Source organism: Bolinopsis microptera, chromosome 5 (genome assembly GCF_026151205.1).
Source record: "Bolinopsis microptera isolate Bmic1 chromosome 5, MBARI_Bmic_1.0, whole genome shotgun sequence".
In the NCBI taxonomy this organism is placed as follows: Eukaryota; Metazoa; Ctenophora; class Tentaculata; order Lobata; family Bolinopsidae; genus Bolinopsis; species Bolinopsis microptera.
Window position 1 is genome coordinate 3,528,859 of NC_087076.1, and position 13,111 is coordinate 3,541,969.

Here is a 13,111-nt window from a genome sequence, read left to right on the forward strand (position 1 = left end):
AGCAGTATGGTTCCTGCACAAACGTGATGAAGGGAAGATCGTCATTCTGTTCTATGCTTTGATAAAAATGAGCCGTAGGGATCGCGGAGTGGTGAAGGTTGATCTGTGAGCATGGTATATAGTTCACGGTTGATTCGGGGATTCGGTTAGTGTTTGTTCGTTTTTTGGGATTTAAAGAATTAGGACCACTAACCTGAAGCTGGCTGTGTACCACCATCACTACCTTAACTAAGCAAGGTAGGTTGAGAATAAGTGTTATACGGGAGATGTAAATAGATTGTGCTAGTTTAAATATGTATAAATGCATTGATGGAGACTGAACTGAATTGAGGTAAGGAGTGAAGAGGAGACAGAGAATAATACAACTTGTTGATCGATAAAGTCGATAAGTTAAGATTGAATTGTAACGAAAATTTTACAAGAGAACTTGTAAAAAGTCCAATTATCACATAACAGTTTATTATATTTTTATGTAAAAACAAGTAACAGTGAAATATATCCATCACTTGATGGGGGGATGCACACATAAATAAGTTTCATTCATTCCAGTTTGAGGGCGAGTAATTATTGCAGGGATGATGTTGATAGTGAATTTACAAGATCTTGAGGAGAGTTGTCTGTAGTAAGTGTTGGTGTGGTGTCCCTTCGTTCGCCGTATTCCTGTAACTTCAGGGTGCATCCCAGAAGGGATATGTTCCATCCAAAGTATAAGAAATAGCACTGGGCTTTATAGGATAAGAATATGTAGCAAAGGTGATTCCTAGTTTCCTTAATTTTCTTCGGGGGTAACGCAGTTCGGACATCGTTTGGTTCTAAGAACCACCCGGTGTGCGCACGAATCAACTCGTTCAGTGAGTTGTCTTCAACGAATTCGTGGCACACCGAGGGAACAAACACCCAGAAAGTTTTGCCTTCCTGTGTGTTCAGGTCCTCCGTGGTCAAGACCTTCCAAAAAGGCATGTTAGATAAGACCCGCTTAATGGCCTCTGCAGCCTCAGGCACTTCTGATGTTAGTTTCATCTTACCGGACTTAAGGTCCGAGAATTTCGAGGTGAATCGAAAATCAATTGTGAGGTCGCCATTTCTCGCAAGAGTCAGAAAGTTCTTCATCATGTCAGATTTCAAGGCGTCGCTTTCATTCTGAGAGATTGGGCGGTAATCCGATTTGTGGATCCATATAGGATATAGTTTCTTGTCAGTATTACTTTCCAATTTCTCTAGTTCTTGCTGTTGTTGAGGTATAGATTCAGCAAGCATGTCTTGTATCAGCTGGTCTGAGAGCTCTATCTCGTTCGGATGATTCGTGGTTGAAGGTCCCGCATCAGGAGGTGTTTCCGTGAGTGGGGCAGCCCCCATGAGATCTGCAGTCGTCGAGGTGGTGGGTGCTTGTTCTAGGTTGTCTTCCTGAACGCAGGGGGATGCAGGAATGTCTGCAGGAGTTACTTGTTCAGATCCCTTGGTTTCTGAGGATAAAAATGCGTTGGTGTGTGTTTAACCATCAGGACTAATTTTGATTTGTATGGGAGGTTAGGCTGCCTTGATTACAACATTTTCGGCTGTGTTTTGGTCGGCTTGAGATTAAAAATTATAAGAAAAAAGAATAACATGAGTTGTAATTTTAAGAGAGAAGGTCACTGGCGTGTGAAGTTAATGACTTAGTGGACATACCTGGTTCGGGGATAATTTCTGCTTGGGTATGTGTCTCAGTCGCGTGAAAAGTTTCAACTACCTCGACATCTGGCGGACCTTTAGACTCGTGTGACTTGTGTTTAAAGCGTGGCAGTTTAGTTGGATCTGAATTGAGGGAGATTATTTTAGCTTGAATAATATAGTTAGGAATCAAGTTTTAGTAGTGGTGGATAAAAAGAGTAAGGTAAGGGGTGTAGAGTACTAACCGAAGTGGTCAAGCAGATTTGCCGGGGATTTCGGTCTCCTTGCTTTCACAGTTTTCGGTGACGGGGTCAGTCCGGATTTTTTGGCAGAGACACTGAGTCTCCGTTTGGAACTAGTGTTAACCATCCTAATTGAGGTTTATAGGTTAGCGTATGTATAAGTGAACTTGTGGGGACTGACAATAAAAGAACGCTAGGATAATTTTGGGAATGTAGCGTAGGCAGTGATAAATTCAAGTTTGATGGAGATAATTAAAACAACGAGAGAGCTGCAATTGCAGAAAGTGATATCATAGTAAATATTTGTAAGGAATCTCGATTGTTTGTGAATCCTCTTTTTCGACACTAGGCAGAGTATGATGCTGAGGCGAAGTTCGGGACTGATCTGGTATCATCTTCCTTGAGTTTTCTAATCTTGATTAACCTGGAGTGATGGAACGTTTAGTTATGTGGATTAGTCGACGTTAAGTTAAGCGCAATCTCAAGCGCGCGGCGCGCGCGGTAAATTTTCTATGAGAAAGATGACTACAGTTGGGACACTACGCCCTTGAATTGTATGGCGTTCGCGCGTTACGTTTAATGCGGGAAATTTGAAGGATGGATTAGACCGGTTTGATAAAGTGGATTTGATTGTGGTTGTGTTCGGTGGAGCAAGGCGATAGGTTCGTTTTGTTTTTTTTAAAAGGGGTGATTAGTGAGAGTGTTCTAACCTGGTGGTGGTGGAGGAACTGCTAGTTCCGGATGAAGGGGTACCGTGGAGGCAGTGGTTGGATCACTACTGGTTTGGAGAGTGGGAGTCCCTTGTTTGGGTTGTCTGCTGAAGATCTGTGTCAAGTCGGCAATTTGTAGTTAATCATCTCATGTGATGGTAAGCGAAGATTTCTGGATCGGAGTAGTATGATGCAGATATCAGATTTCATAGTGTCGATCTGGTCGTGAGTAGACTCTTTCTTGTGTCGAGGAAATGTGGTGATATAGATCCATTACTGGGTTCGGAAAGTGACGAAGGATGTTAACATCCTGTAAATGTTGATGTACTGCTGCTTAAACTTGTTTCCACGTATGTATGTCACAAGGGTAGCCGGGGTACTCGAATCCTAATTAGATCTCTAGCTTTTTGTTCGCTGTAGAGTGGAGAGTGGATATCCATAGTGCTGTGTACCTGTGTAGGGTTCAAATTCCAAGGTTGCTGAAATGGTGATGGTGTTAGAGAGAGACGCAAGGTGTAACATGCGTTACACCGTGGTAAGAAAGGCAATATGATAGCAGAGAATGAGCGAAAGTAATGCAAGTGAAAAAGGGACCGAGCTGCTGAGGTGATTGAGTGAGTGAGATGCTGCATTGGTACTGGCTGACTCGCCAGCAACAATACAAGTCCAAGAAGAAAGAAGGAGAGACACTGTCCGTTATCTGGGTGAGCCACCACCGACAGTGCTCCCACTACTGTGGGGCTGAGGGTGTTGGCTCCAAGAACCAGCCGTGAGCGAACAGCGCCTGTCCCCCTCTATGGTTAACTTGAGAGTAACAGGACAATGCCATTCTCCAGGCCAATCCGTTCAGTAACCAGCTGACCCAGCACCACCTCTGATGGAAGATGTGGTTCGGATTGGACTTCGCTAGGATTTGTCAGTTTTTCTGTAGACACTAATGCTCCCTCGAGGGAAGACATGAGCCCCGGCGAAACTGACCAAAAACGTGACAAGGATTCTCACCCTGATCACTTGTAAGTGCTTTTATTATGAATTTTATAGTGATCATCTTGTAGGATATCTCAAGGGGTGGAATTCCAAGCGCGACAGATGTCAAATCTTTGGGAGGATGGTGAGTGGATCCACTTATTTTCAAGAGGACCCTGGCATAGAAGTCTTTGAAAGTGTCTAGGTTATCTTTTAGCCATATTGGAGCAGCATATAGAAGTTTTGTGAGTACTACTGTTTTGAAGAGCATTTTGAGTGAGCTTGCATTCAGGCCTCTGTGGCGGGTGGAGTTTTGAGTGATCCTGTACCAGGCAAACCAGCATTGTTTCAATTTAAATTTTGCGTGACTCTTGAACGTAAGTTTGTCGTCTATCCTCAGTCCAAGAACAGTTGATTGACATGTATATGTTATGGGTCTACTGCCGATAATGAGTGGTCCAAAGGCTGTGACATCAGGTGCAGATGAGGATGTTGGTGTGATCATAATACACTCGGTCTTGTTTTTGTCGCAGTTTGGGATAAGTTTCCACTTACTGCACCAGACATGAAGGTACTTGCACATCAACTGCATAATTCGATGAGCACATATAGGATCTATGTGAGAGACTGCTATGCTTCCATCATCAGCATATTTGAAGAGGCTTGAGTTAGAGCTACATTCCAGTGGGAGCTGGTCCTTGCATAACATATCCGAGATGTAGAGGATAAATAGCAGGGGTGCAAGGACAGAGCCTTAGGGAAGCCCAAACCATCCACATGAGCGTTGAAATCCGAGACTGTTGTTAACCCTCAGCCGTACTTTGCGGGATAACAGGAAGTTATTTATTATCCGCAAAATGTTCCCTTGTATTTGGTATTTGCTGAGCTTGAAAATCAGGCCTTTCACCCATACACTATCAAATGCTTTGCTAAAATCGATGCATAGTAGGAAAGTAGTGAGTTTTTTCCTCTTGCGTTCATCTAGAGTAGCTACTAATTTATAAAGATACCTTGCAGTATTTCTTTGAGGTCTAAAGCCTTCTTGCTCTTCGTCGAGTAAGCCCTCTAGTTCGCAATGGAGCTTTATTCTTCGTTCCAAGATCTTTTCTAGCAGCTTTCCAACATATGATGATATCGATATTGGTCTATAAGCAGAGGGGTTCATGTAGTTATCCTTCCCATCCTTTTTGATGAAAGTGACATTGGATACCTCCCAGACCCATACACCAGTCTCAAGGACAAGGTCATATAGTTTTGTTAGAATCTGAAGAGCTGACACAGGCAGATGTTTCAGGATTTTTGGGTGAAGATTATCAGTGTCAAAACTTTTGGCATTGCTATTTTGAGCCTTCAGTGCTAAAGTAACTTCCTCTAGACCTATTTTCCCATTCAGATGATCATTAATGATTGGATCTAATTGGTCGGTAGGGAACTGAGTTGATATAATGTTGTCATAGCAGCTATTGATTTCTTGTTCGAAGACATGATCAAAACTGCATCCATTCATGTGTTCACCCGAGAAGAATGATTTGTACAAGATGTTTTCTTTCTGAGTTCTGTCAGAGTGGAGGATACCACCATCCATAAGATTTCCCATGTACTCGTTAGGCTTATTGGTCAATGTCTTCTTATAATTTTTCCAGAATATTTGAGACTGAGCAACATTGAGATTTTCCAGTTGCTGATGAATCCATTTGTTTTTTTCGGATATCAAGGTATTAGAAAACTCCTCCTTTGCTTGTTTGTGGAGGGAGATGTTATACGGTGTGTAGCTGGTTTTCATGGTTTCCTGCGCAGCTTGAAGAGTTCGTGAAAGGTCTGTAAGGAGAGAGTTCCAGAAAGGTTTTGAGTGGGTACTGACTTTCTTGAGAGGAATCCATTCATTACCAATCGCAGATAAAATGTTTTTAAAGTCTTGCCACAGCTTTAGAGGGTCTATGTAAGAGTTGATCCTGCCAGTTATGCCAAGGAGAAGGGCCCTGTTAAGTGATCCACACCAAGCATTCCAGTCTGTTTTATCAATGTCCCAGTAGAGAAGAGGAGATGCAGATTGAGCAGTTTGTGCGTGACAGAATTGGTGGATGATTGGTAAGTGACCTCTATTTGGAGCACCTGTGAAGAGTTCACTTTCACTGTCAATGCTGGACGATTGGTATAGCCTACATACTTTACCCTTCAACAAAGCAAGGTCAATGATACTCCCACCATTATGGGAGACGAATGTATTGGTGTTCGGAGTGATGCATGTCAGATTATGCTGAGCGATGAATGAATCCAGCTGTCTTCCACGGTCGGTTGTGATGATATCTCCCCAGGAGATGTGCCTACTGTTGAAGTCACCAATTATTATTACATCTTTGATTTTGAACTTGGAGCAGTATTGGAGAGCTTTCGTGATGTTGGTAAGTGCTGAGCTCAGGTTGTTTGTAGAAGTTAGGGAGTGGTTTACATATACATTACCAATCATTACTACCGTTGAATTGTACCTAACAGTGACCCAGAGTGCATCAGTGGTTGTATCTTGAAGTTCACTGATTTGTTGTGGGACAAGCCTGGGGGAAACACTGGTGGACACTCCTCTGCTATTGTTTACCGAAAATGTATCCAGATTATGAAAGGTATTTAAGTGGGGTCTGGAGTTATCCAGTAGAGTTTCTTGTAGAGCCACAATGTCATTTTTGAACTTAAAGTTGAATCTATCAATTGCTGTAATAGACCTGTTTGATAGCCCACTGACATTTATTTGACAGATATGAAGACTTCCTTTGTTTTTAGTAATCATGGTGGTTACTTTGTTTAATCAGATTCATTTTTTCTATGAAATGTGGGCATTGGTTTGAGAAGGCTGTATGATTTCCTCTGCAGTTGCGGCAGCAGTAATTTGATGGATGGGTTCTCTCCGGGCATTCTTTATCAGTGTGGTTTTCTGAGGAACAGAATCCACATGCTGCTTTGCTGCGGCACCATTTCACAGGGTGTCCAAATCTTTTGCAGCCATGACATTGCATTGGTTTTTTGGTGAACTTGAATTGAGCAACTTCTAGCCATAAGTGTTCAAGACCGAATCCCTTGCTTATTGCTTGTGTAAGATCCTCATGTGACTTAAAGATGACTTTAACAGAGTTTGATGATTTGCCCAAGCGAGTTACGTGAGTGCTATTCAAATTGGCATTATTAAGTCCATCAGAGATAGAGCCCATATCAATGTTTATGGGGACATGCCTTATGATGCCTACATGCTTTGTCAGATGCTGGTCAGTCATTCTGAATATCGCTGTGCCCATTTTTGCGCTGGTGTCTTTAAAATAGTGGGATTGCCATCCATTTAGTACTTGTTTGATATCATCCTCAGAGTTTAGTTGAAGAATGATGTTGCCATATCTTGTCTTTTTAATGTACTTTATCTTCATTTGCTTAAACAGTTTGTTAAACTCTGATTTAAGTGAGGTATCATTTGACACCACCTTTTTGTTTGTGACTTGCTTTATGATAACAGACATCTTGGGATCAACTAAATAGTCGGTTCTCACTGCACTAGCTGATTTTTTTGTAGACTCTTTGACCACTGGGGGTTCTATGAAAGTGTTGGTGCTCAAATGAGAGTGAGGTGGTCTTGCCTTTTCAGAATATGATGCAGGTGGTTTGTATACATTTTCTGCAGACATTGTAAAGGGCTTGCTCTGAGCTGGATTATGGGATAGTGTTATGGCGGAGATTAACGTTTTTACTTCTTCTTTTAGTGCAGCTCTTAGTTCCATTGTGATGGAGTCTTTGAGTTGCTGAATATTGGTAATCTCATGTTCTGATTGCTGTGACTTCGTATCTTGGTAGTCAGGGAGTGAAAATTGGGAGATATCAAAATCTCCTTCAAGGGAACTTGAGGTAGTATCATTCACCAGTTTAACTTTTTTCTCAGCAGCATCTATGAATTTCTCCTGAGTATGTAGAGATATCTTTTCCAGGATATCATCAAAGGAAATAGAGTTGCAGCCATTGCAAAACCATTTGTTGTTCTGGGAGATTCCAAGTGCTGTGAAATTTGTGTGGCTCAGGGTACGCATCTTTTGTTTGTGAGCTGTTACTTGTTTCACCTTGTAACAGGTGTAATGAACTGAAAGTTTGCATAGATAGCATGTAAGAAGCTGATCAGCGCTAACATCTTGGTTACAGATTGTACATGAGCCACCAGTATCATTGATACCCTCCTCAGCTCTAGATTCAATTCTGTAGTCAAAATTGTTGTTAAATGTTATGTTGGGAGGTGTGAATGCATCCCCATCTTCTTGATCCGTCTCGTTGATGTCAGGTGTACTGCCTTCAAGTACAAGTGAGCTAGATGATGTTGATGATAGAGTGCCCCTTTCACTTGATTCCATCCTGTATCTTTGTGGAGGTTCTTTCGATTCTGGTTCAACAGAGTTATTTTTGCCAGACTCTAGCATATCATGCTTAGGTGTTAAGCTTTGAGTCTTAGCAGATTCAACTTTTTCAGTGACGAAGCTAGTTGTAAGTTTAGTTTTGTAGGTGTAGTCCTCCTTTGGGAAGGAGCTAGTGGACAAACAGATCAAAGGTTCTCTAAAGGTAAAACCAAATAGTGCCACCTTATCCTCAGCACCGTGACTGCTACGAAAGGATTGCTTTCCATATAATCTGCGTCTTAGATCCTGATCAGTATCTTGATTATTAGGAGTGATACCATGGTCAGAAAGGACACTTAACATCTGTGGTCTGATCAGTTCTATCCACTCCAGTTCAGCAATTTCGTTGCTTTGAGGGTCTTTGAAGTAAGTTAGCTGAGAAAGTAGTTTGACCCTTTCAGCAGGAGAGAGATATGTTGCATCAGACTTCAGTTCTGCTGGTAGTAACAATTTATAGGTATTCTCATCGAAAGATAAAAGGGTACATAACATTTGCCCACTGGCATTAAAGCAGCAGATAGTGTCAGAGGTTATTTCAGAATCCGAAGAACCAGAGCCACTAAGATTTTTAGCAGCTCCTAAAATACCTGTGACACTTTCAGTACAAGATGCACCACTTCCAGTACTATCTGCCTCCATTGCAAAGTAACTTTGGACAGCTTTCAGCAGGTTGGTGTCTAGTTGTCGTAGCATTCCAGCAGCAACTATTGTTGGGGTCTTAGCTTTTTTCTGGGGGGTAGAGGAAGTGTTAGCATTATTGACGTTTTGTTTTGGGATTGTTTCAACCATGATGAAGTTATTTAGGTATGTAGTACCAAAAACGAAGGCTGGAACACGTCTGGAACAGGTTTGTTTCTATCAAAAAATCAAACTTAATCACCAACCGGAAAGGTTCAGAACTTGTGGGTCTGACTCCCTTAATAGATTTGTGAAGAGGGGAAGGAGAAGCAGGACTTCTCGGGTCTGGAGAGGAGAAGCAGGACTTCTCGGGTCTGTGCTATGTCACTATGTCACTTGTCACGTTATCGTTCAACATTACACATACCTCAAATTATTTGTTATATAGTAGTGTTGAAAGTATTAAAATCTCTAAAAAAGCATGTTTCTAGAGTAAAACGTGCAATTTTGCTAGTACCTCCGTTAAGTTTTTCAAAATTGTCCCACATTCAAACGACGATTTTGCGCCCCCCTAAGATGCACCCCCCCCCCCCCCCCCCCGCACAGCAGGGTCAGCGGGGCCCTTCGTTACGCCACTGACAGGTGCTAATTTTTTTACTAAGGCGCTTAATAATTGTCTCTTTGTAGATGAAGACACACTATCCAAGATCATGATTGTACTGTGTTGGTGTACAATCATTGTACATGATAAAGAGCTCTTCCTTACAATGTTTCACATCACTGATGATATTTTGCTGCTGTTCTTCTTTAAGTTGGAAAATAGTATACCGATAAAATACTGCCTCTGCTGTCAACTGTTATTTTAATAATATTGACAGAGTTGAAGTTCTCCATCTCTGCTGTAGTATCAAGTATGGAATGCTTGGACCGCCCATTCTAGCAGGAAGTGAATCTATCTCCCTTATTTTTTAAGAGAAATTGGATTGGGACATGATTTTAAGCTCTTGGTTTCTCAAAAGTTTAGTCATTCATGCCAATAATGTCTTCAGATGACACACCAGAGATATAACCATTTTATTTTTAAAGATGTATTTCTTTTTAGATATTTCAAAATTATCTCTTTCTAATATGAACATATCTTTATGACAAAAGATTATAAACCGGAATAAAACTCGAGACTGAGAATTTAGATTCTTTAGAACACAAAATTAGTTATTTTTACATGGTACCATGCATTTCTTTCTTTGATTTTTTGATCATGTCGAAGAAATGCCCAGCAGTGATATTTTATAATTTGTCAAATTTCCAAGGTACTTTGTATGACTGTGAGACAATGGTGGGCTGACATCAGTACAAAAAAAGCGTAAGTCATATGTTATCTACAAGATATGTTTTGAAATATGCTATAGTGACGTAACATATATAATGCAAAGAATTAGTAACTTGCTAGATGTGATTTAAGTGCAATTGTAAATTGCAAAATGTTAACGTCGATTATTACTAACATTTATCTGAATTTAATACAAGTACATGACACATATAAATTGGGTAGCTGAATGAAACTCGTGCCTCAGAATTTTCCGTTATTAGCATTGCAGTGTCCACGCCCTGTACTGCGTTAACGACCGAAATTTCCCAATATGCAATAATTATTTTGCTTCTAAAATTCTCTGATAATTAATAATAATAATATATCGTGACATGTAATTGTAAGATAACAAACCTCGCGCGCGCGGCGCTTACATATGCACCTGAGAATCTCTCAGCAATGTATGGCTGTCTGCGCGGCGGTCTGTGTATTGTGTATATAGCTGAATTTAAATTTAAATTTATTTATAAATGTATAATAATATTAAATATGTATTGATTGTTTTGTGGTAAATAAAAATTTTGTTTTTACTAAAAAAATAAGATATTCAGTTGAAACTTGCAATTACAACAAACATTATCATTAGAAATGAAAAATTAACTTACATTCTCCAAGATTGTTTTTAATAGCAAAGAGTTAACACAATTGAACCAACAGATGGGATACGACTTGGGCAGATTTGAGGGTGATATTGATGAGGAGCTGATCTGCTGCATCTGTCGGGAAGTGTTAAGAGATCCAGTACAGGCAGCTGAATGTGAGCATGCCTTTTGTATTGAGTGCATTCAGGGATGGCTGAACGAGCACCAAACCTGTCCGGTTGATAGAACAGCTCTTACTCAGTCTGACCTCAAACCACCATCTCGGATATTAAGAAACATACACAAGAAGCTCATCATCAAATGTGACAATGTGGATTTTGGCTGCTCTACTTCCATAAAACTAGAATTACTCCACAACCATTTGAATGATTGTCCATATAACCCAAAACGACCGGTAGGTTTAGAATTGTAAAATTGCACTTACTCTAGTTTGATTCTAGTTAGTCAAGAAAGTAGAGGAGGTTTTATGAAACAAATTTCTGTGATTCACCATGCCAAGACAGCCCTGCGCCCCATTAATTAGCAACATACCCAACATAATATAATTTAAAGCAAGCATGGTTTTGATTTGATGAGAATAATGTGACCTCCAGGTAGCCTGCAGTCAAGGATGTGGAATGGAAGTTCCGTTAGATGAAATGCAAAACCACAATTGTATTCAGCAGCTTCGTAACACTTTGATGGCCCACATATACACTTTGGAAAGTAAGCTGAGTGCTTGTGAGGCGGAGATAGAGCGTCTGAGAGAAGCTAGAAATCAGACACCAATAACTGGGGACAGTCAGGCTGGACCGAGTAGTGCGCGGGAGAGTGGTGCTAAACCTCACAATCTCAGCGATGAGGAGATCAGGTCAGCTTGAAGCTGCATTTTTTGGTAAACCCTTAAACCGTTAGTTTCATTAACAATTAAGTTATATTCATACTATTTAAGAAGTTAATTAACACCCATCACATGAGCTAGTACATAAAGATAAGAACTAATTTTTTGACGCCCAATGCAACTAGAATTGCTATTTGTGTCAGACAAACCGACATGATTCTTTGTCGTGGTCTGATTAACTTTGTATCTGTCATTGATCTGATCACGTGTTAGATGGTGTCAGAGTCTAGACGAAGGGAGAGTTAGGAGATGGGGAGGTATGATAAGTACTCCTGATAACGTATTGCAGGGTCACATTCGCAGATCACTTCAGGTACTTCTTACTTTCAATAGGCTTTTTAAGCAGACCAGTTGTTGATTGAATGGTCATTCATTCTGTGGGCAACCACAGCACTCAATATAATTCATTAAAGTGCAAGTCTATAAATATTTCCTTTTCTTAAAATCGATAAGAAACAATCTCCAGGACTCAGGCTGCCCTGCTAGATTACTCAATGAGCTGATGAATTATTCCCACGAAAGGAAGTGGCCCGGAGGTCTCAATAGTCTCGAGATGAGACAGGTAATATTTCATTAACAGGAACATTGAATTGAACGTAATAAGTTTTTGCCAAGGGGCTAGGTGGTTAGAGCATCTGTCTTATGAGCAGAAGGTTCAGGGTTTGAATCCAAGCAAGAATTTTAGGAGCAATGTTCAGCCCTCAATTATGAGATGCAGGGAATTAGCTCATATTGTCCATAACTGACCACACTAACTATCAAGTCATTCTTTTCTCAAGACCTGTGAGAAATAGCAATGCTTTGTCAATGTAACCTGTTGTTTGTTCAGGTGAACAGAGTTTGCTACGAGCAGTACGTAACAAGGCGAGTCCCCGGAAGACAAGCAGTAGTAGTATTGTATCTGGAGAATCAGCACATGGACTCCCCCTTCATACGCAATCCAGGCATGGTCCTCATCTTCGCTCACGGCATCGACTAAACTCTCCTCTTTTCATGACAAATTATTTAGCACTGTGAGACAAGTTTACTATAAATGTTGCTGTAATTTTATCAGAGTTCGTCTGGTTAATACAGTCGGTTGGATTTCAGTGGAGATAAGATCTTATGTTTATCTTCTTTAAAGAAAAGTGACTGTGTGCTTTATGTATAGTTGTATGTCTTGGAACAGTTCTATGAAGAAAAAAAAGGTGATGTCCGGGTGTTCTTGAGCTTGTTTATTGAAAATGTGGTGGTGAAAAATATGCATATGATTGATTGAAATTGACTGAAGTAACCTCCACATGAAATGTTTGTAATGTTGGCGACAATTGGGAAACCATTGGGACATCGTATTCAAGTAATACAATCTGTATACTGTTGCCATCATAAAATATAACAATTTACTTTTGACCACATTGTCTGTTTGGAACTGTACAAGTCCAGCTGTGTACTTACTTATTTCTCAATCTTGTCTCAGCCGACTTGTTCAAAAGATTTTGGACTGGTATATTAGCTAGGTACTTTAGAAACTTGTTTGTTTATTACAAATTCAAAACGGAAATTATTGATCAGTAAAATAGCCCATATTGTACTAATTTTTAGTATACATAACATTGCTCTCAAGTCCCAAATTATTTATGTCTGAATAAATAGTATTCAATGAATTGGTTTAAATAC

The 13,111-nt window shown here is 40.3% G+C and overlaps 2 protein-coding genes across 5 annotated transcripts in view; one reads left to right on the top strand and one right to left on the bottom strand.

Moving 5' to 3' along the window:
- The window catches only part of LOC134814631 (actin nucleation-promoting factor WASL-like), a 32,329-nt gene extending 23,278 nt beyond the window's left edge, over positions 1 to 9,051 (bottom strand). For all 4 annotated transcript variants that reach the window (XM_063822782.1, XM_063822780.1, XM_063822781.1 and 1 more), the window contains exon 1: positions 9,032 to 9,051. The gene's annotated coding sequence lies outside the window, so the exon portion shown is untranslated. The remainder of the gene's footprint in view (positions 1 to 9,031) is intronic.
- An 861-nt stretch (positions 9,052 to 9,912) lies between these two features.
- On the top strand, positions 9,913 to 13,058 carry LOC134815613 (E3 ubiquitin-protein ligase NRDP1-like). The gene is made up of 6 exons (XM_063824163.1): positions 9,913 to 9,967; positions 10,631 to 10,969; positions 11,169 to 11,425; positions 11,669 to 11,768; positions 11,922 to 12,017; positions 12,285 to 13,058. Exons 2-6 carry the CDS (start codon positions 10,631 to 10,633, stop codon positions 12,432 to 12,434), a joined length of 942 nt encoding a protein of 313 aa, XP_063680233.1. The 5' UTR covers positions 9,913 to 9,967; the 3' UTR covers positions 12,435 to 13,058.
- The last annotated feature ends 53 nt before the right edge of the window (positions 13,059 to 13,111 follow it).